The 20,291-nt window shown below is 31.1% G+C and overlaps 1 protein-coding gene across 6 annotated transcripts in view; it reads right to left on the reverse strand.

Moving 5' to 3' along the window:
* LOC139485190 (E3 ubiquitin-protein ligase HERC2-like) overlaps window positions 1–20,291 on the reverse strand; it is a 111,667-nt gene that overhangs the window by 37,288 nt on the left and 54,088 nt on the right. For 4 of the 6 annotated variants that reach the window (XM_071269435.1, XM_071269437.1, XM_071269439.1 and 1 more), the window contains 24 exons: window positions 20,116–20,291; window positions 19,410–19,565; window positions 18,772–18,957; window positions 17,911–18,093; window positions 17,249–17,340; window positions 16,550–16,805; window positions 15,653–15,887; window positions 14,894–15,047; window positions 14,346–14,541; window positions 13,575–13,846; window positions 13,100–13,276; window positions 12,368–12,504; window positions 11,596–11,785; window positions 11,114–11,261; window positions 10,575–10,750; window positions 9,820–10,009; window positions 9,056–9,235; window positions 8,430–8,611; window positions 5,766–5,916; window positions 4,514–4,722; window positions 3,813–4,043; window positions 2,558–2,708; window positions 1,514–1,785; window positions 824–1,088 (listed from right to left, as the gene is read on the reverse strand). In XM_071269435.1, coding sequence (XP_071125536.1) covers window positions 824–1,088; window positions 1,514–1,785; window positions 2,558–2,708; window positions 3,813–4,043; window positions 4,514–4,722; window positions 5,766–5,916; window positions 8,430–8,611; window positions 9,056–9,235; window positions 9,820–10,009; window positions 10,575–10,750; window positions 11,114–11,261; window positions 11,596–11,785; window positions 12,368–12,504; window positions 13,100–13,276; window positions 13,575–13,846; window positions 14,346–14,541; window positions 14,894–15,047; window positions 15,653–15,887; window positions 16,550–16,805; window positions 17,249–17,340; window positions 17,911–18,093; window positions 18,772–18,957; window positions 19,410–19,565; window positions 20,116–20,291 — 4,565 coding nt within the window. The remainder of the gene's footprint in view (window positions 1–823; window positions 1,089–1,513; window positions 1,786–2,557; window positions 2,709–3,812; window positions 4,044–4,513; window positions 4,723–5,765; window positions 5,917–8,429; window positions 8,612–9,055; window positions 9,236–9,819; window positions 10,010–10,574; window positions 10,751–11,113; window positions 11,262–11,595; window positions 11,786–12,367; window positions 12,505–13,099; window positions 13,277–13,574; window positions 13,847–14,345; window positions 14,542–14,893; window positions 15,048–15,652; window positions 15,888–16,549; window positions 16,806–17,248; window positions 17,341–17,910; window positions 18,094–18,771; window positions 18,958–19,409; window positions 19,566–20,115) is intronic. The other 2 variants (XM_071269436.1, XM_071269438.1) reach the window with 1 other exon arrangement.

Consider the following 20,291-nt stretch of genomic DNA (forward strand, 5'->3'; position numbering starts at 1 on the left):
GAAAGAAGAAGGATTAATCTTTCAAATTGTGATAATTTCATTATGACATAATTATTACATAATTAATTGTTATGTAATTAGTTGCATTATTGTGATGTCCATACTTGAATGAATTTAGCATCTTTGTTCTTCATAGCATCTCAAAAAAATTTGTAGATTCTTGCACAACACAGTTTGACCTCCAAAACCGTGTCTCAGATTTTTCCTGTTGTATTTCATTTTCTCATAAATCGTCAATGAAGTTTGCAACATCAATTCATAAGAGACCACTAAATTTTATTGGGTATAAAATTTGTTCTATTGATGTTTTTGGAAATCTGAGACATGGTTTTGGATGTCAAGCTGTGTTGTACAAAATCTATAAAATATTTTGGGATGCTATGAAGAACAAAGATGCTAAATTCATTCAAATGTGGACATCACAATATAGCAACTAGTTACATAATAATTATGTCTTAATGAAATTATCACAATTTGAAAGATTAATCTTTCTTCTTTCTTTTGGTACCTCATTTATAAAATATAAAGAAGGATGAAATGAATTACATCAGTTTAAAGTTGTCTGATAGGGAGTGAAAAAATCTTTTTATTGTGCTACCTTAATACTCTATTGTGTTGGGTCATATATGAACAGAGGAAAAGAAGAACTTGCAACAAACCAATTTTCACATTTGCTGAGCGTTTTAACGGTCCAATAAATCTATTTTTTCAAAGATTAATAAAATCAGCCACAAATAATTAAAAATTTCTGATATCTGATATATCTCATGCCAATTAAACATTATCAAACCTTCACTTTTACTCTGTTTACTAGCAATCTTACGTTGTGCCTTAATAGCAAATTCCACATTCTTCCTAGAAAATCCCATTTCCATAAGCTGTGTCACCAGTGCTGTTGGTGCTGGTTGAGTTGGTTTGAGTTTCTTTGGTTTTGGTGGACGGTTACTATTGTTATTATCTGTAGATACTGGAAGGTTTGTGGTGGTAGGAATGACCTCCTCTTCACTTTCACTATCAGAGGAGTCTGACTCTTCACTTTTCATGGAATGTGATGCTGTTAGATACTGTGCTACTGTTAATGCTGCTCCCTAAAATTCATATCAAATGCTTTTTATATAAGCCTACTAAGAGTTTTGATCCATGTCTAAAAATTGATTCAAGAATTTTCTAAAAGTAGTTTTTGATGAAGTTGAAGTCCAATCAACTTGAAACTTAGTTTACATGTCCCCTATGATATGATCTTTCTAATTTTCTAATTCTAAGTACTGAAGCCTAGTTGGGGTTATAAAACTTACTAAAGAACCATCTGATAAATTAACTAAGTTCATACTATTCTTTTTAAAGTAGTCATGCTGTTGCTTAATCTTAAAACTGAATTTGGAAAGAAATCTTAACATGGAGATAGAAACCAGATTTTAAAAACTCATGGCACTATACTAAATTTGTAAAATCTATTACATACAGTGTCAATGTAAACACAAGAATAACATATAAGTTCCATGTATATCATTACCTCCAGTTCCTCTTTGGTAAAGACAGGTTTGAGTGGTGATGGTTGAGTGGCTGCCACCATTAACTGCTGTAGTATTGTACTGGGAGGTTCTGGAGCATCCTCATCACTGGAAGGTTCTGATGTATCCTGAATGGGCATCAGTGAAGGGTGTATCCTCTGTGATAAAACTTGTCTTAGGACCTCCTGTCTACTCAGTAACACTCTAGATGCCTTCAGTATTCCAAGTCTCAACTGTTGTTTTCTTAATTCTATATCTGCTATTCCATGTTCTGCTGAAAATTGTCACATTTTTTTCAAACAAATATGGTTTATAAATATGTCTTTATGTATCCTGGTCAAAACCATTATTTGCAATATGTTGTAAAAAGTGTATATCATAATAATGTGTATTACATTTTAAATTCATCACTTAATGGTAAACTACCTTAAACCAAAACTTTGACATGATATAGTACAAGCCAACTAACAGATGGGTGCATAGTACTAAAATACATAATGCCATCTATTATCATAAGCAGGAAATAAAAATGAATTCGTGAAACTTTACTTGAAAATTCACCTATATGAGACAAATGACAGCAATATTTCTTGACCTTTACTTATACATCTTCATTATAGGATACAATCTACCTGACACCTACTGCTCGTTTAGAAAATCGTGTGTGTGTCTTGTGTGATCAAATAATCGTAACCTGACATGATTGAAGGATAATATAGTTCATGTGTTAATCTTTTGGCTTTTGGATTATTATTAAAAGGTAAGATATTATATGTTTATTATTATCGAAATATAAATTTATTGTCTTTCTCGATAATATGTACGTTATGGTGTTATGATTTAAAGTTTAAGAAAAGGTGTAATTTAAAGGTTTTCTTTACGGAGGCTGAGGTGTCAATTTTTATTTTGAATTTGTAGTATTTCATTTTAAAAATACATGAATAAATATTTTCTACGTTAAAGCAATATTTCTATAAGATGAATTTCAAACAACATTTTTCTTTTTTTTTTAAAGTGCAATTTTTTTCCATCTTTTCATTTCTTACTTTTGATTTCTATTGGCTCGTCCCCTTGGCTATCCTTGTTATCCTTGTCTCCCTTTACAATATTACCACTCAGGCTAAACAAGGTTGACCACATATTGAGAGCATCTTCACTCAGTCTCATGTTCTCTACATCAAAGTGTACACAGACAGACTGCAAAAACATATAGAACAGAATGTTAATTTAACATTGTGTGTAGGAAAATCTAAAGATATAAAAATAAGATGTGGTTTGATTGCCAATGAGCCAGCTATCCATCACTGAACTATTGAAAAAATAAGCAGCTATAGGTTTCCATCTTAAATTTGTTTTCAAATCCAGATAATTGTTTGCCAGAGGCAATGCTTCAATTCTAATATGTTTATAATCTAAATAATCTTCAAATATCCCCTGTATAAGTTTAATAAATGTAGACTATAGCACACATATGCTATAACTTCAACAGTTGAAAATTAAACTAGGTGAATAACTCATCCTTCTTTTAATCATTAGGCTTTTCAGATACAAAGCTCTACTAAATACTGGGAGTACAAAATCTATGCTCCAAATACCAAATCAATTATTATTTTTTTTTTTTTTTTTTTTTTCAACTTTAAATATTTTATTTCACTACTGGTTGTGAACAATGTTCCTTAGCGCTACAACAATGACGCTAAGGTTCTTCCCTGTGTTGTTAATTGCTAATGAAACCAGGGGATTTGATTAGCAAAATATCTTATATTTATATCTTGTGTTAGTTGCATTTTACAAAGTATTCATACGAGCACACAATACATATATATTATTCAGTGATCCTATATATAAACAGAGACATATATACACATGTGTATCTCTGATATAAACAATCATTTTGGAAAGTAATAAGAAAAAAAGAACACAAAATAACCGGATTTTTGCCCGTCATTTGTTTTGATTATATAAAAGTAGTTTAACCGAAAGTAGAATGATCAAGAATGATCAAGCATGGTTGACCTCATGGCTTGACAAATAATTTCATGAAATGGTGAGCAATTTATTACCGTCATCAAGTCACTTATCAAATGTGTAAATTTTTAAACTTATAATAATCGAATATTTCAGGTAAGTAAGAATGAAGTATATCGAAGAGATCAAAGAAGGAGCTATTGACCCCTGATCTGATCAATTATTTTGATTGATTGATTTTGAAAGTTTTATGACTGAAAGCCTGAAATATCAGAAACAAAAATATAAATATTACTTCTTTTAAAAACCAATTTCTAGGTAATATATACTTACAGTCACAAGCTCATTCAGTCTACAAATTTTTATCAGCTTGCTACCAAACTGTACATGGATTTTGCCTTTTGGTGTTATTTTAGTAACTACACCAAGACCATTGGTTGGATGTTTTACAGTGCCACCTAGGTGAGGTCTGTTGTCTATACCACCTGTTACTGCCATGGCAGCCATTACTGCAGGCTGGTTATGGAATGGTGAAGTGTTATCTGCTAGCAGTTCATCTTCATCCTAAAATGAATCATTAAGATATATTTCTATCCAAAGGAGCATGAGTAAACTTCCAAAACTTACTGTGGATTTTTTATTTTCATGGGTACCAATTTTTCGTGGAATGAAAAAGATTTGTATGTCCTTGCTTTTTGTTAATTCTGGATACAAGTGTTTCAAAAATTCGTTGAACATTTATATTGGTGGTTGACTTATACCCATTAAATGCAAGAAAATTGGTATTATGTGAATAATATTGAATCAACAATAATAGACAACTATTGAACTTGTTTTTCAAAGTAAACAACATTTTATTGAAACTGAAGTAGAGTTGTAATATATTAAAAGTGTTAATAACAAATTTGATCAAATAGAATTCTATTATATTTATATATAACAATAAAGTGTTAAAATAAAATCTTTCTACAATTGCACATAACGTACCAGGTGAATGTCGAAAAAGACAAACAGCCTGTCGTGTCTGTATTTACCTGAAATTCAGATGACCTTGGTTTATCAACGACCATGTCTGTTATCAAGGACAAATGTTCTGTGATAAAGCTGTTGATATACAGATTCCAGATATCATGTGTATGTAGTTTTCTGATCAGAGTGATGATTTCCTCAGCTATGGTACTGGTGTAGGAGGCAGTCAGAGAGACAGGTGCCCTCTGTTTGTGACCTTTCCTGGGATAATCAACTGAAATACAAACAATATAGGAATCTTCAAATGTCCTTTTATCAATTGTTATTGTAAGACTGATGTCACATAGATATTAGAAAATCAAAGGATATTAAGTATCCATCCATGACACAAAATCAGCACATCCGCAGCAAAAAACACACAAAAAGCAAAGATGTTTATCCTATATCTCTTTTCTTTTTAAGTAAATACATTACAAAGATGTTTATCCTATATCTCTTTTCTCTTTAAGTAATTACATTACAAAGATGTTTATCCTATATCTCTTTTCTTTTTAAGTAAATACATTACAAAGATGTTTATCCTATATCTCTTTTCTCTTTAAGTAATTACATTACAAAGATGTTTATCCTATATCTCTTTTCTCTTTAAGTAATTACATTACAAAGATGTTTATCCTATATCTCTTTTCTTTTTAAGTAAATACATTACAAAGATGTTTATCCTATATCTCTTTTCTCTTTAAGTAATTACATTACAAAGATGTTTATCCTATATCTCTTTTCTCTTTAAGTAATTACATTACAAAGATGTTTATCCTATATCTCTTTTCTCTTTAAGTAATTACATTACAAAGATGTTTCATACAAATTAATAATTTTGATGGGAAGACAAAACTTTGTGATAGTTAACTAAATATACTATGTGGTCTCTCCATATATATACAGATATGCAAATGTAAAAAAATTTGGGATGTTTTTTTATTCTTGAGAAAATTGCAACAGAATTTGTAAAAATAATATTTTTTGAAATTTGATAGAACTATTTGTTTGCAATATTCTCTGAAACCGCTATGATTAATAATCTGGTAAAGTGTCTATTGTTCAAACAAAATTTCTGAAATTGACAGTACTGGTATGCATGTTAGACTGAAAAAGAAGAAGAAAATTGTATATATGTCTTGCTGTTAAGTGTGAGCCAAGGCTCTGTGTTGAAGGCCATACTTTGACCAATTATTGTTAATTTTTTATACATAGTGACTTGGATGGAGTTTTCTCATTGGCAATCATACCACATCTTCTTATTTATATTATACTTACTTTGAGGTAACAATGTAGGATCAGCAACACAGGTCATCACCACTTTCCCCAGCAAATTAAACAGTCTCTGTACAATCACCTTGGCTCTCACAGAATCATCTGTATTATCCCAGGACGGTAGTACAGAGGCCAGGAATTTCAAAGTTAAAATCTATATCAAAAGCAAAATTGATATTACAAGAACAATAAACCAGATGCTCCGCAGGGCATAGCTTTATACGACCGCAGAGGTTGAACCCTGAACGGTTGGGGCAAGTATGGACACAACATTCAAGCTGGATTCAGCTCTAAATTTGGATTGTGATTAAATAGTTGACACAGCATAGGTTTCTGACACAGAATGAATGTGTTCTAATGAACTTAAAATTTTTGTTTTCTCTTAAAGCAATTCACTATGCTGTTGAATATTAATCCTCTCAAAAAAATGTTTGAAGAAATTTTCTTTTTATTTATGAAATTTCAAATGAGAAAAATTGAACCCAATTTTTTAATCACATCCCCCTTTCCCTTATTCCAAAACTAATCTCAATTAAAATATTCTAATGGAGTTTGCAACAATCACTACTCATTTAAATACATCATAAAATATTAAGATGTAAAAAAAACTGCTTGTTATCACTGAATGGTAAAGATTATTTAAATTTATCAGTTGGTAGTAAAAAGTGTATATACATTGTATATTGTATATAACAAAGATTTAAGTTGATTCTGGACAAAGAAAGATAACTCCAATTAAAAAAAATTCTTGCTATTGCACAATATTAGGATATTTCTTGCTTACTATTCTGAACAAAGAAAGATAACTCTAATTTAAAAAAATTTTGCTATTTCACAATATTGTGCAATTAGATATTTCTTGCCATTGCACAATACTGTGCAATTGAAAAGACTTGCTATTGCACAATACTTAATATAATAATTTTAGATCCTGATTTGGACCAACTTGAAAACTGGGCCCATAATCAAAAATCTAAGTACATGTTTAGATTCAGCATATCAAAGAGGCCCAAGAATTCAATTTTTGTTAAAATCAAACTTAGTTTAATTTTGGACCCTTTGGACTTTAATGTAGACCAATTTGAAAACAGGACCAAAAATGAAGAATCTACATACATGTACACAGTTAGATTTGGCATATCAAAGAACCCCAAGGATTCAATTTTTGATGAAATCAAACAAAGTTTAATTTTGGACCCCGATTTGGACCAACTTGAAAACTGGGCCAATAATCAAGAATCTAAGTACATTTTTAGATTCAACATATCAAAGAACCCAACCGATTCATTTTTTGTTAAAATCAAACTAAGTTTAATTTTGGACCCTTTGGACCTTAATGTAGACCAATTTGAAAACGGGACCAAAAGTTGAGAATCTACATATACAGTTAGATTCGGCATATCAAAGAACCCCAATTATTCAATTTTGATGAAATCAAACAAAGTTTAATTTTGGACCCTTTGGGCCCCTTTTTCCTAAACTGTTGGGACCAAAACTCCCAAAATCAATACCAACCTTCCTTTTATGGTCATAAGCCTTGTGTTTAAATTTCATAGATTTGTATTTACTTATACTAATGTTATGGTGCGAAAACAAGAAAAATGCTTATTTGGGTCCCTTTTTGGCCCCTAATTCCTAAACTGTTGGGTCCTAAACTCCTAAATCAATACCAACCTTCCTTTTGTGGTCATAAACATTGTGTTTAAATTTCATCGATTTCTATTTACTTAAACTAAAGTTATTGTGCGAAAACCAAGAAAAATGCTTATTTGGGCCCTTTATTGGCCCCTAATTCCTAAACTGTTGAAACCAAAACTCCCAAAATCAATCCCAATCTTTCTTTTGTGGTCATAAACCTTGTGTCAAAATTTCATAGATTTCTATTAACTTAAACTAAAGTTATGGTGCGAAAACCAAGAAAATGCTTATTTGGGCCCTTTTTGGCCCCTAATTCCTAAAATGTTGGGACCAAAACTCCCAAAATCAATACCAACCTTCCTTTTATGGTCATAAACCTTGTGTTAAAATTTCATAGATTTCTATTCACTTTTACTAAAGTTAGAGTGCGAAAACTAAAAGTATTCGGACGACGATGACGACGACGACGACGACGCCAACGTGATAGCAATATACGACGAAAATTTTTTCAAAATTTGCGGTCGTATAAAAATAAACTGTTTAATCTTGATATACAACACAAATTAAGGAATTAAAATTGCAATACTATAACATGTTAACTATGCAAAACATTATTAGTCAATGAACCATGACTGAAAATGTAGTGCCAACTATTCTCTATGAACATAATAGCTGCTAATGCTAATACAGCTGCCTATCAAATGTCATTGACTTCCATTGTAAGTTCCCTATAAACTGACCTTATTAAAAACTTTAACAAATAGTTAATGCTGCCCGACGCCTCCAGATACAAAGTGCCTAAGACAAGAACAGACAAGACATAAACATCAAATTTAACTTTTGAATTGTCAGTCTCCTTAGTTTTGAAAAAAAACTAAAACCATATTTCTACCTTCCTTTACCTCTTTCATTTTTACACAAATAAGACTTATATCCATTCAGCTTGTAACTTTTGGTCTGGTTTATGATTGCAAAATTGAAATTCTCAAAAATTCTTATAAACATAATGCAATTTGTGTAATGTCCTACCTGTTTTGTTATATTTTTGCAGTGAACTTGTGCTCTATCCTCTTCAAGTACTTTCAGAAGAAGATCAATCCATCTTGGTGAACTGAGTGCTTTACAAATGACAGGACCAGTAGCAATGGAGCGAATGAATCCCAGCGTGCACCAGGTGAAATGTTGTTCAAAAGATACATGTACATTGGAATCTATAAAGTAATACAAAATATCTAATCACTGTATGTTTCAAAATTGGGAATCAGAATAATGTCACTCTTAATTTCCCATACAAATCTTATCTATTGTGAATGCTGTTCGTATATGGCATTCTCATAAGGTATCAGAAATAATAAATTACAAGAATATGTCAGGATTTACATACTCACACTCATAATTGAAAGAATCGGAAAACAGGTAGTAAGTGTCTGACATATCCAAAAAGTGGTTACACTTAACAACTCATCATTGTCAAACTAATGTCAAATGATTTGTCTGAATGAAACTTTTTTATAAAATATCCTATTTCAGATACATACAGGTTTCTGGACTTCCAAATGGGAATCAAAGAACTACCAGAGAAAATGCTTGCTTTATTTTTGTTTTTGTTTTTTCATCCAGTTCATAAAGCCCATCATTTCTCAAATTGGACTTACTTGGTCCCTGATTACAGCCAGCATCTGTTACTCTCTGTAAAAGTCCACACAGAGTTCCTACAGCTGATCTCTGCATGCATTCAGCATTCATAGCACAACAAATACATAAAGTTCTCAATAGATTCACAGTGGACCTTCTGATCTGTGATGTAGGATGTCTATTTTCTGGTCGAGATTTTTCTGAAACAAAATAACACAATATTTATAATATAGAGTGTCTTTTACAAAGAAGACATATTTTTATCAAAGGAAATACAATTTTATAGTTTTTTCAAGACAAGCTATGCAATCTTTTGCACTAAACATTAACATAATATGCAATGAGAGGATCTAATTTCATTATTTTTTATCTTAAACAATTTATAATTATAACTACCTAAACTTCAAAACCATTCCATTAATCATGACAATATGAATTTGGACTTCCTTTGCCACTATAAAATTCTTGTGATTTTGAAGTAATGAAACAAAGAGAGATAGAATAAACATGTCTGTAAGGGTTTATTGTATTGTTTGGTTGCAGATCTAGACTCATCAGTATGAATACAAACATCTCAATTCATTCCTCACAAACATGAAAGGGTAATGTAAAGATAGAAATTATTACGAGGTTTTAAGTAATATGAATAATGTGACTGGGTGAGTATGGCAAAAATAAAAACTCATATTCTGATATTGAATATTTATATTTGTATGAAACTTTTCCTGTAATCTTCAAAAATCACAATAATTTCTGAATTTACAGTATTTATTATAATATTAACCTGTTTCATTATCATCATCATCTTCTTCATCATTATCAGGCATCTCTGGGGGTTCAGCTAATTTCAGGTCATATTTGCCTTCCTTTCCCATCCTATAGCTGTTGGTACTACCAGTGTCCCACTGGATACGGATCCAACCATCTTCTCCTAACTCACCAATCACACGTCCCATACTGGGGGCTGGGCCATCCTATAAATAATGAATATTGTAAACTATCAATTTATCTAAAGGTAAAAGAATGAACATTTGAGGATTTTCCTTCCATCTCCTTGTTCTTTGGATAAAAAAAAAACACACATACACAAAACTTGAATTTAATTTCAACAAAGAAAATTAGTCTTTTTTCAGAAGTTTTAGTGTCACAATTTTCTTTACTAATTTAACACAAATTTAACATTAATGGAGTTTCATCAGTTTGTAAAATGGCATTTTTTTTTTAAACTGCAGCCTTTAGTAATTTGTATTATTTTATTACTGCACATCAATCTTCTCATTTTTAACAAATAGTGTGCAATCTATTCCTTTCAAAACAGCAGCTCTGACCATCCATGATAGCAAATTTCCCAATCAATACCAAGTCTAATGAGATGCAATCCAGGTCAAAAGCTGACAATACAGTATGGGTTTTTCACATTGCTAATGGCTGTATAGTCACTTTAGTCACCTATATTTGCTTTTTTCAATATTTGAACTCTGGTGCTTAGTAGTCTCATTGGCAATTACACCACATCTCTGTATTTTTATATAAACATACCTGATCTCCCCATTTCCAGTCTACACCTCTAACAACTCTAGTTCCTATTTTCATCATAGCTGCTAACTCTGGTCCCGAGATTGGTACTGGCTGGGACTGTTTCTTGTGTTTCTGCTCCTCTAATATTGCATGTAGAGTTCCATTGTTGTCCTGGATAGGTTTATCAGGGTCTGGTCCTAAAATAAGATTTGAGTTTAGCTACTTTAGGGACTTTACAACCATATTGACAATACATGTACAAAGTCATTTTATTTCTATATGAGAATGAGATATAGTTAGAACATGTGTCTTACAAAGCACTTCTACAAGTTTTGTGACTCATTACAGATTATAATTTATAATAAAGACACCATACCGATATCAAATTTGGCTGGCTTTTGTATGTCCTATTATCCTTTTATTTACAAGAATTCAACTGATATGGAATGGACATACAGACAAGCAGTTAAATTACAGATAGACAGATCCAGACTGGAAAATATGATTCCCCCGACTTAAATAAGTAGGGCGTAAAAATTTAAGGATATATTTGTACCTACCTACAAGTCTCATTAATGTTTGTGTCAATCCTAGAACTCCAGAGTTTAGTAACAAACTAACCATGTTACTCTGGTGTACTGACATTAAAATTCCCATTGTGGCCAGCAAAAATCTAGAATGGGGTAAAGCTCCTAAACTTAATCTCTCCTAAAAATATAGCAAAATACATAGTATTAGTAAGATGTATATTCTTTGTGTTGTAATTTACCTCCTTTTGTCACATTTTTTTTCAATTTCTGATTTCCATTTGTTTTCCTACTTCTTATTTGTTTTAATTTTTATATAGTCTGACAACTGAATCAAAAGAGAATCAAACAAACAACTATTTTGGACTCAAATTTTTTTTATTTCTTTCATTATCAGTATAATTTGTTTTATTTTAGACTTTTTAAATATAATATTTGTCTAACTATAAATCAAAATGACATCTCTGATTCATGATTAATAGGATAACTGGGCTTTTATTTTTAAGTTATAATACCTTTTGAGAGTCTTGGATGGACACAGTAGGATTAATTCCTCTTTCTTTGAACATCATGTCAGACTGGATGATAAAACTTCTCAGTTCCTGAATGGCCCACTTATAGAGGTCAGAAAACTGCATCTCCAGGAGAATTCTGTCACATGGAGGTATGAGACTGACATTAGCCAGACAGTGGGGAATTAATGTACTGTAATATAAAGTAGAGGCTACTAAAAAAAACAACACCGAAAATATCAGAATTGGAGAATTCTATAAAAAACGGAAAAGGTGTTTGAATGACATAAGTTAGACAGTGGACATCATCTAAAGGAAGCAAAAATTATATTGGTAAAAATGAAAAAAACATTTATTATTTTATATCTATTCAGGAGAAACTTCACCATTTCATACACAATTCAAATCATAGATTGTAATACTTCTCATATATGTACTTTTTTACTATAAATTTGTACTATAAATTATTATCTTTTCATCTTACAAAATGGCAGAATTGGTGCATCACTAGGAGTTTATTTTTTGTACAGCCAAATTAATCAATGAATGATTGTTCTGTCTAGGGGAAATTGAAAATGCCCATGAAATGAATTCCGGAGGACAATAGCTATTGTATTTATAGAATTGGACAGTACTCTTTGTTTATATTTAAATGGCCAAGTAAACTCCAACTGATTCATAGAGGAAGATTTCTCACTAACTAGAGGCAACTGTGAGGTTGGACCACTCATATGATATATAAAATGGCATGCTAACCTAATAGAACTGCACTTACCTAGCTCTTGTACCAACAGTCAACAATCCAAGCCAACCAGACAGGATATTGTATTTGGTAGAGGAAATCAGGTAATCTTTGCTGACTAAACTTAACATATTCTGGATTCCTTTCAGTCTCAACTGAGCTCTATCAACCTTAAAAAAATGTATCATGGAATTTTACTGTATTTTGGTAATTAAATATAAATAATCTATTAAGATCGTGAAAACATATTACCGTTATTACGAAATCTTTAAAGGATGCCTCAATCATTATCAAAGAAGAAGGGACTAAAAATTATATACAGAATTTATTTAACTTTCTTTAAACTAATGGCAAAAATAAATCTCATTCAAATAGCATATATCTCCTATCGAAGAATGTATCTGGAAGATATCAATTAATTAAGTCAGAATCTATCAAGACAATAAATGCTGTGTTTAGATATTTGGATTGTTGGCCTTTTTCAATTTGTGAGTTAGTTGGCAGACATCAGTATCCTACATAGGAATAACTTTTATTGGACCAATAACATCTTTTGTTACAGAAGCTAAGGGTTATTCCATGAAAATGTATGTGTGAGGGCAGGAAGGGAAGTTTAATTATTGGTCATGGGTGTTTTTTCAGTATGCGTCAATTACCATTTTGAAAAATTATCTAATTATGGTTCAGTGGTTGTAGGGATATTTTGAAAGTCCCTTCCTACCCTCCAACATATATTTTAATGGAATTGCCCTAAATCCAAGTTACCTGGTGGTGTAAAGATCTCCTTAGTTTCTCTATATCTATAGGATGTTCATGTAATACAAACTCCACAATACCATTCACCAATCCTTGATCTATCTTAGATCCTGTCATTCTCTGCTTCAGCAACCCAAACTTACGAGAACTTGATACTGTTTTAGCTATTTGCCTCCAGGAATCAACCTAAAAGTACAATTAAAAAAATATAATTTTCTTTACAGATAGTTACAGTATGCAATTGATAAACTAAAAGGCTGACATTTCTTCTTTTAAATATAAACAGAACTACTTCTATTTATTCGATTATTTTTTTCAATAATTGGTTTTGTCTGTATTTAAGTCAATGATCTCTTGAAGATCCATTTAACCACTGCATATTATTAATTCTTAGAACTATAACTTTGAACTTATCTGTAGCATGAATTCTGATTAATTCTTGCTTATGTTTTTATAAGTTAATAAACACTATTAAGTAAATAACCTTTTTCATTTCTGATTTTTCTTGTGATGAAGTAACTTCATCTGATTGGACAGATTTTTTCTCTGGTGATGCAGATTCCTCTTTCAGTACAGGTTCCACTGTAAAAACAGTCCCCTCTACTGGTTCTGTTGTACTTGATACTTCATGGTCTTCCTCTTCTTTAATCTCTAATACAATTTGTTCAGCCTTGACCTCTTCACTTACTCCAGTGGCTCCCTCTATTTCCTCATCACTTTCTTTCTTTTCCTCCTCTTCTTCTACATGAGAAAGGCCTATTACACAAGACAAAAAAATATATATCTTTTTTTATGATTTTTATGTTTGCTCGTTATATTTAATAGTTGTGTCTGTGAATAACCAATAGATAATTTGTTTGACCTTGTAATTGATATTTTGAATGTCATTGATCATAACTCATCAAAATTACTTGAATTAATATACATTCCTTTATTTTACTATGTGATAATGGATAGGTTTTATTAAGTGATTCCACCACGACAATGGTTTTCAGCTGAAATAAGAAGATATTTTAGGTAAAGGCAGCCATTTGCATTGTATCATGCCACCTTTGAATATCTCTTGTTGCACAGATTTTCTAGTATACAGAGAGAGTGGTCATATTCCAATACAAACCATCAAATTTGAACCACATTCTTACTTAAGTGGCTGTGACTTACTACATATTGCACCACCATACCTTTAATATTGGGCAACAGATTGCAATGCCACTTATTATTAATATTTCAGAGTATTTTTTTAAGACTGTCTTACGTTTTGATTTAATCCTTTCATCCATCATCTTCATAGTAACTTGTTTCCATCGTGGATGACTTCTTAGCATTTTTGAACGACTCATTGCATGAACTTCATTCCCTGCAGCAGGTCGAAGCTCATTAAACAGGAAGTGACATCTTTCTAAAACAGGTGCACAAACTTCTTTGTAAGATTTTCCTTGATCTTGATGAGCCTAAAAATGAAATGTTAATTATAATGAGTGATCAAAAATCTGATTTTGACTTTTGTTTTTTTTCTCATAGAGGGATATCTAAGTTTCAAAAATTACACATCTTTGCTATTGTGCATTCTAAGAATGAGATTACATTCCCTTAAAATATTAAAGGTCATACAGTGAACTCTAAATGTTTATAATATGTCATTGCTTGATGCCAATTTCTTTTTTTCCCACCTATATAAACTGAAGATGATATAACAAGTGCTTTTGTTTTTACATCTAAAACTGTGTAAAATAAGGGTTTGTCACTAGGCTACATTACATTATGATTTGAAGTCTTAAATGTAAATTCTTTTTTTATAAATACCTTGACAAGTGTTTTTTTGGTCTGATTAACAATTTTGAAGAGATCTACAAGAGACCTAGGTAGATGTTTATCTCTCTCTGTCTGTCCATGCTCCACTAGACTCAGAGCTGCATGGCCTAAATCATCATGCTTTAATAAAACTGCTAGTAATAACCTTCAATAAACAAAATAAACTGTTGACAGAGAGATTTGATTTGCATGTATGTAATTTTGAAAGTAAAATGCAAATGTTCAAATTAAAATAGCAATACTTCACCAGATCAATTATTCAAAATATTGTCAATGAACCATTACTGAAGGTACAGGTCCAAATAATTCCATGAAAATAAGATATGCCCATGCTAATACAACTATAAACCAAACATCATTGACCTATCTTAATTGGTTCCCTTAAACTGACATTATTACAAACGTTAACAAATTGAATGCTGAAGTCTCCTGAAACAGCATAGCTAAGTCTCTTTTCTTTTACTCCAGCAAGGTGTGACAAAAAATGTTTAAGTCTTCCAAGGAAGATGTGTGTTACTTGCCATTTCCAAATAATGTAAGCAGAAATTGCAAAGTACAATGTTTTTGTATGGAAACCTAATAATTCACGCAGATCAATTATAAATATAGCAGGTTCACAAAAAATCTGTGAAAATTTGGAGAAAATTCTGTCAAACACTTTCCAGAAGTTGCATATTAAGAAATTGATATATTGTTAAAAAATTTAAGTATAAAAATGAAAACACATGTAATTTTTTGGCCAAAGCTTACCTTCCTACTTCTTCTATAGGATGTTCATGAGTAAAATGTATATTGAGTAAATTATGGTGTTTACAATATTTGTCCATGATAGCTAGGAATGTTTTAACATTATGGTCTGTAACTCTGCCCTCCACCAATGACTGTAGGAATGGCTGGGTTATGTCAGTCTGTGTACTCAGAGGATCAAACGATTCCTTATCTTCTGATGGTGGTAATTGGCGATGTTCTGATGTAGGAGTAGTACCTATTCATAAATATATATCAAATCTTCTAATGGTATTCATTGACAGAATTTTTAAAATAGCATGAACTCAAATTGATTTTTTTTCTATTGAAGAGTCTTTCACATGAGCAAACGTTCATGTTAGTTTGAATGTTTTACTGTGAGCTAATTATTAAGAAAGATAAATTATATGACGATTCATTTATCAATATATATATGTTTTACTGGTTAAATAATTTTGCATTTTTTTTTCAATTTCAAAAATCAAGTGAAACTCAAGTCACTATAACTGGCTTTAGGCTTCAATATTAGGCTGCCAATTTCTGTCTTTAACTTCCATTGTTGTGAATTTTTAGTTTTGGAAACACTTGTACCTCTGATTGAATCTAATGCTAACTTTCAAACTTTATTCCTGTATCCACCATTTTAATGATTATTCTATTATAAATGTGATATCCCATAATTATGAAAAGTGAGATCTACCATTTTTCACATTTAATTATTAACTAATTGCAAGTTATAAATTTGTAGTATAATTTACTTTGTATCCTTCTTAAAGATTGTACTAAGCAGCGTACATGAAAAAATATAAACCTTGGTACAAACTAATATATACTAAGTAAAATAGCTATGATATGCTTATGTCTTATTATGCTAGTAGTTCTAGAGGGAAAAGTTCTGACCTGGTGTAGTTGCACAACTCCTTGTTTCTCCTTTCTCCTCTTCAAACTGATTATTAGGCTGCAAAACCTTAAGCCCTCCAGCAAAGAATTCTGCCTTAAGCCAATGGTCATGCTCATGTTCCTCCTGTGAGAGCGGGGTGCTCCTAGCCTGATAGGAGGCATGTAAGCCTAACAGCATGCCTAGGGTACGTTCCACATCCATTAGTGGAGATGATGCTGTGTTTCTGTCTGATGATTGTACAGTATCTTTCTCAGGCTGTTAAAAAGAAATTAAATCATATTTCAATTGATTAAATTATTATTTTTATGCAGTGGATTTATCTTTTTTTCATGGGTACTTTTGAGGATTAACAAAATATAATTTCAAGTATTATCCATCAAACTTTATTTCCATGGTTATGACAATTTGCATAAAATTCCCCATGAAAATTTATACTTTGTTGAAATACTCTTAATTATTTGTACTCATAGTACAGTAAAATTAGTGCTCCAAGAATATTAATGAATCCACAGTATTAGTAACAGTACAATAGATAATTGCTTCAATGCCAAAGACAGTTTCTTCAAATATTCAAATCTATTGTAATTATCTAAATAATTTTGGATGAAAGTTGTTTATAGCTTTTTTAGTTTAAGAATATAATACTATTATGAAAATTGTTAATTACAAGAAACACTTAGCAGTTGAGATTAACTTACATCTAGATACTGTCCAACATAATATGACTGCATCATCTCTCTGGCCTCAGATGAATGATAGTAGTTCTCAAAAGCCATTGTAGCATCTCTTCCTGTAAAGTAAAGTTATTAGCTTTTATATAGAGAAATAAGGTTTTGTATTAAAATGAATTGAAGATTTGCTAACACACAAATGTTTTCCCTCCCCTTTTCTTCCTGTCAAATTTACAAAAAAAAAGTTTGAAAATAAATCTTGAAAAGGCATATGTATGTCATGAAGTAATCTTAATCTATTCCCAAGTAAAACTTTAGGACTGATAAGCATTGACAACTATAAAAGTCTAAGATAACAAAAAAACAGTCTTATAAAGCATATTGATCTAAATTTGAGAAAAACAGAAGGTGCATAGGGAATGAAGTTATTCTATAAAGTTTTATTCCTTGCCAATCACTATAGCTAGTTTAAATGTAAACTGTTAAATTTTTTGTGTTGACAAAGTTCTATATATGTAGAAATATTCAATGTGTTGCAATTGTCATAAAAAGTATACTGAAAATTTACTTAAAACTACATCAACTTTATCAATTTATGTACCAGATGCGCATTTAAACAATAAATGTTTCTTAAAAACCTGATATTTCATCATGGTATCCAAACTATTACAAAACTGTACAAAACTCACCAGCATACTCTTCCAGAATACTTTTGCCACATTTAGCTGTAGTTTTAAATTCCTGAACATCATAGACTTTCCCATGGATGACAACCCACAATCCTCCATCTTTGTTATGGTTTTCTAAGTCAGATTTGCGGATAGTCAGGACATCTTCTGATGCTTTACGACTGTACTTCTCTAATGAATAACCTAAATAAAAGATTTATACATACATACTTTATATAAACTCTTTATTTTTTTCCAATTTTTGTTTAATTCTAATATAAGTTTTCATATATTTACCACTGCTTTAAAAAACAGACTTAAAAATTAAGATAGCAAAAAGAAAGTGACAATATCCCTTGTGTAAACTATAGAGAAAATTTATGCCTTGCTGTTGACATACTGGAAGGGGTTTTATTTTCGCTGGATTTAAATTTCATCATTTCCAGTATCAAACCTATGTTCTATTTTCACTTTAACTTTTTACCTGATTCAGTATTATCTAACTACACATGAGGAGATATTGTTGCAATTTCATCTAAATTCAGAATTTAGTGAAAATTAATTTTTCAACTTTACAGGTACTCTTTCTTATTTCAGTTAAAAATAGAATGAAGTTATAGATTATCGTTGATCATCTCAACGAGATTGATTTTGTCACTTGAACCGGAACTGCAAAAAAAGAAAAGCAATCAAGTTGAGATGACCAATGACAATCTGTTTATCGCTCTTCTACCTATGATGACGTTGTTAATTTTATTGACAAGTTGCACATACTACCTTAGTTTCTAGCAAATAATTTTTCATAACACTCGACTGCTGAGAAAGTTAATTATCAGTCAGTAAGATCAAAGGAAAATTTTGTAGAATAGCGTTATAACTTACTAAAGACTCCAGGCCAAGCTAAATCTTCTTTATCATCCTTGTTAAGTCCTGGTGCGAGTTTATTAAATTTATCTATAATGTCTAGTAACTGTTCCATGACTGGTACCACCTGAGAGGACTGGATCACTGCCGGATTTCTCAATTGTAATAATACTATACAGGTAGACATCTCTGGTAGTAAAATTCCTTTAATAAATTATAATATTATTTATCATTCCAAGTGAATTTAGGATAAATTACTGTTGTAAGTATATAGCGACCACAGACACTAAGATATCATACATCACTCAAGTCTTATGGATTAAACTATATTTTTCTTTTAACTAGGTCCTGAAGACAAGCAATCTTATATATGCAAAGGTAAAACATATATTTTACATCAAATTATATTCAAAATTTATATCAATATTTCCATTATATCATTAAAAAGTTTAACACAAAAACCTTTTCTAAACATTCATATTATATTTATGCATTTTTCCAAGGAAATTAAAGGAAATCATCACTGCCCCTTTTATTTATCAGTTTTGCCTTTCAAGCTACTTTTTTCTGACAAAATACAAGTAATAAGCCGAAATTTTAGATTTTAAAGAAACTTTGAATGCATTTAGAACTTATAACCCTTGTAATGTATTTACCTGTCACATCTTTCTGTATTATCTTTGACACAATAGAGAAATGTTTAGTACCGGTAGTGGCTAGGCTGGCGGCTATTGGAAGGATGTCAGATACATGGTTACACAGTAATGTAACATACTTCCTTAATAAAACACCTGCTCCCTGTAACTCAAGTTCTGAAAATAATTAATACTGCATTATCTTTAGATATCCAACATGGAATTTCTAAGCCATTTTCCATATAAATATAAGAATTGTATAGAATTTAGAAAACACTATTCTATGGCAGTTTGAGGTTTTAAATAAATCCTGACTTGTCCTCATTGACATAAGATGACATCCACCTTTCATATTCATATCACAGAACAGCCTTTAGTAAAGATTAATTGATTAACTGGTGTTTAAATTTCCACACTATTGTTAGAGGGTGTAAAGGGGGGTATCTGCACGGAACAACACAAAAACAAATTGCCATTTCACGATGAACGAACAACTGAAAAATTTTGCACGTCAATCTTTTAACTGATTTCACAAAACAAGGAGAATAAAGAACATTTTTCACAGCTGCAAAATAAAAATGGCAAAACATGTTACATAAAAATAACCCTTTACCACCCTCTTGTAACACCAACCTGTACTTTGGAAAAGAAATGTAGAGGAAACATGCACAAAAGAGGCCTAAGCATTTTACATTCTGTAATTATTCATATGAAAAATTCAAAATACCTTTCTCTGAAGCAGCAGAATCATCATGTGGATAGATGTGTGATACAATAAGTCTTTGGACCTGTAGGAGAAGATCTAGGGAAGGACTGGTCTCTGTCAGATCCATCTCATCAACCTTCAGAATGTTCTCACCTGAGATATTGTACAATCTGGAGGAGGTATGGGTTGATGAATTC

Source organism: Mytilus edulis, chromosome 8, assembly GCF_963676685.1.
Source record: "Mytilus edulis chromosome 8, xbMytEdul2.2, whole genome shotgun sequence".
Lineage (NCBI taxonomy): Eukaryota > Metazoa > Mollusca > Bivalvia > Mytilida > Mytilidae > Mytilus > Mytilus edulis.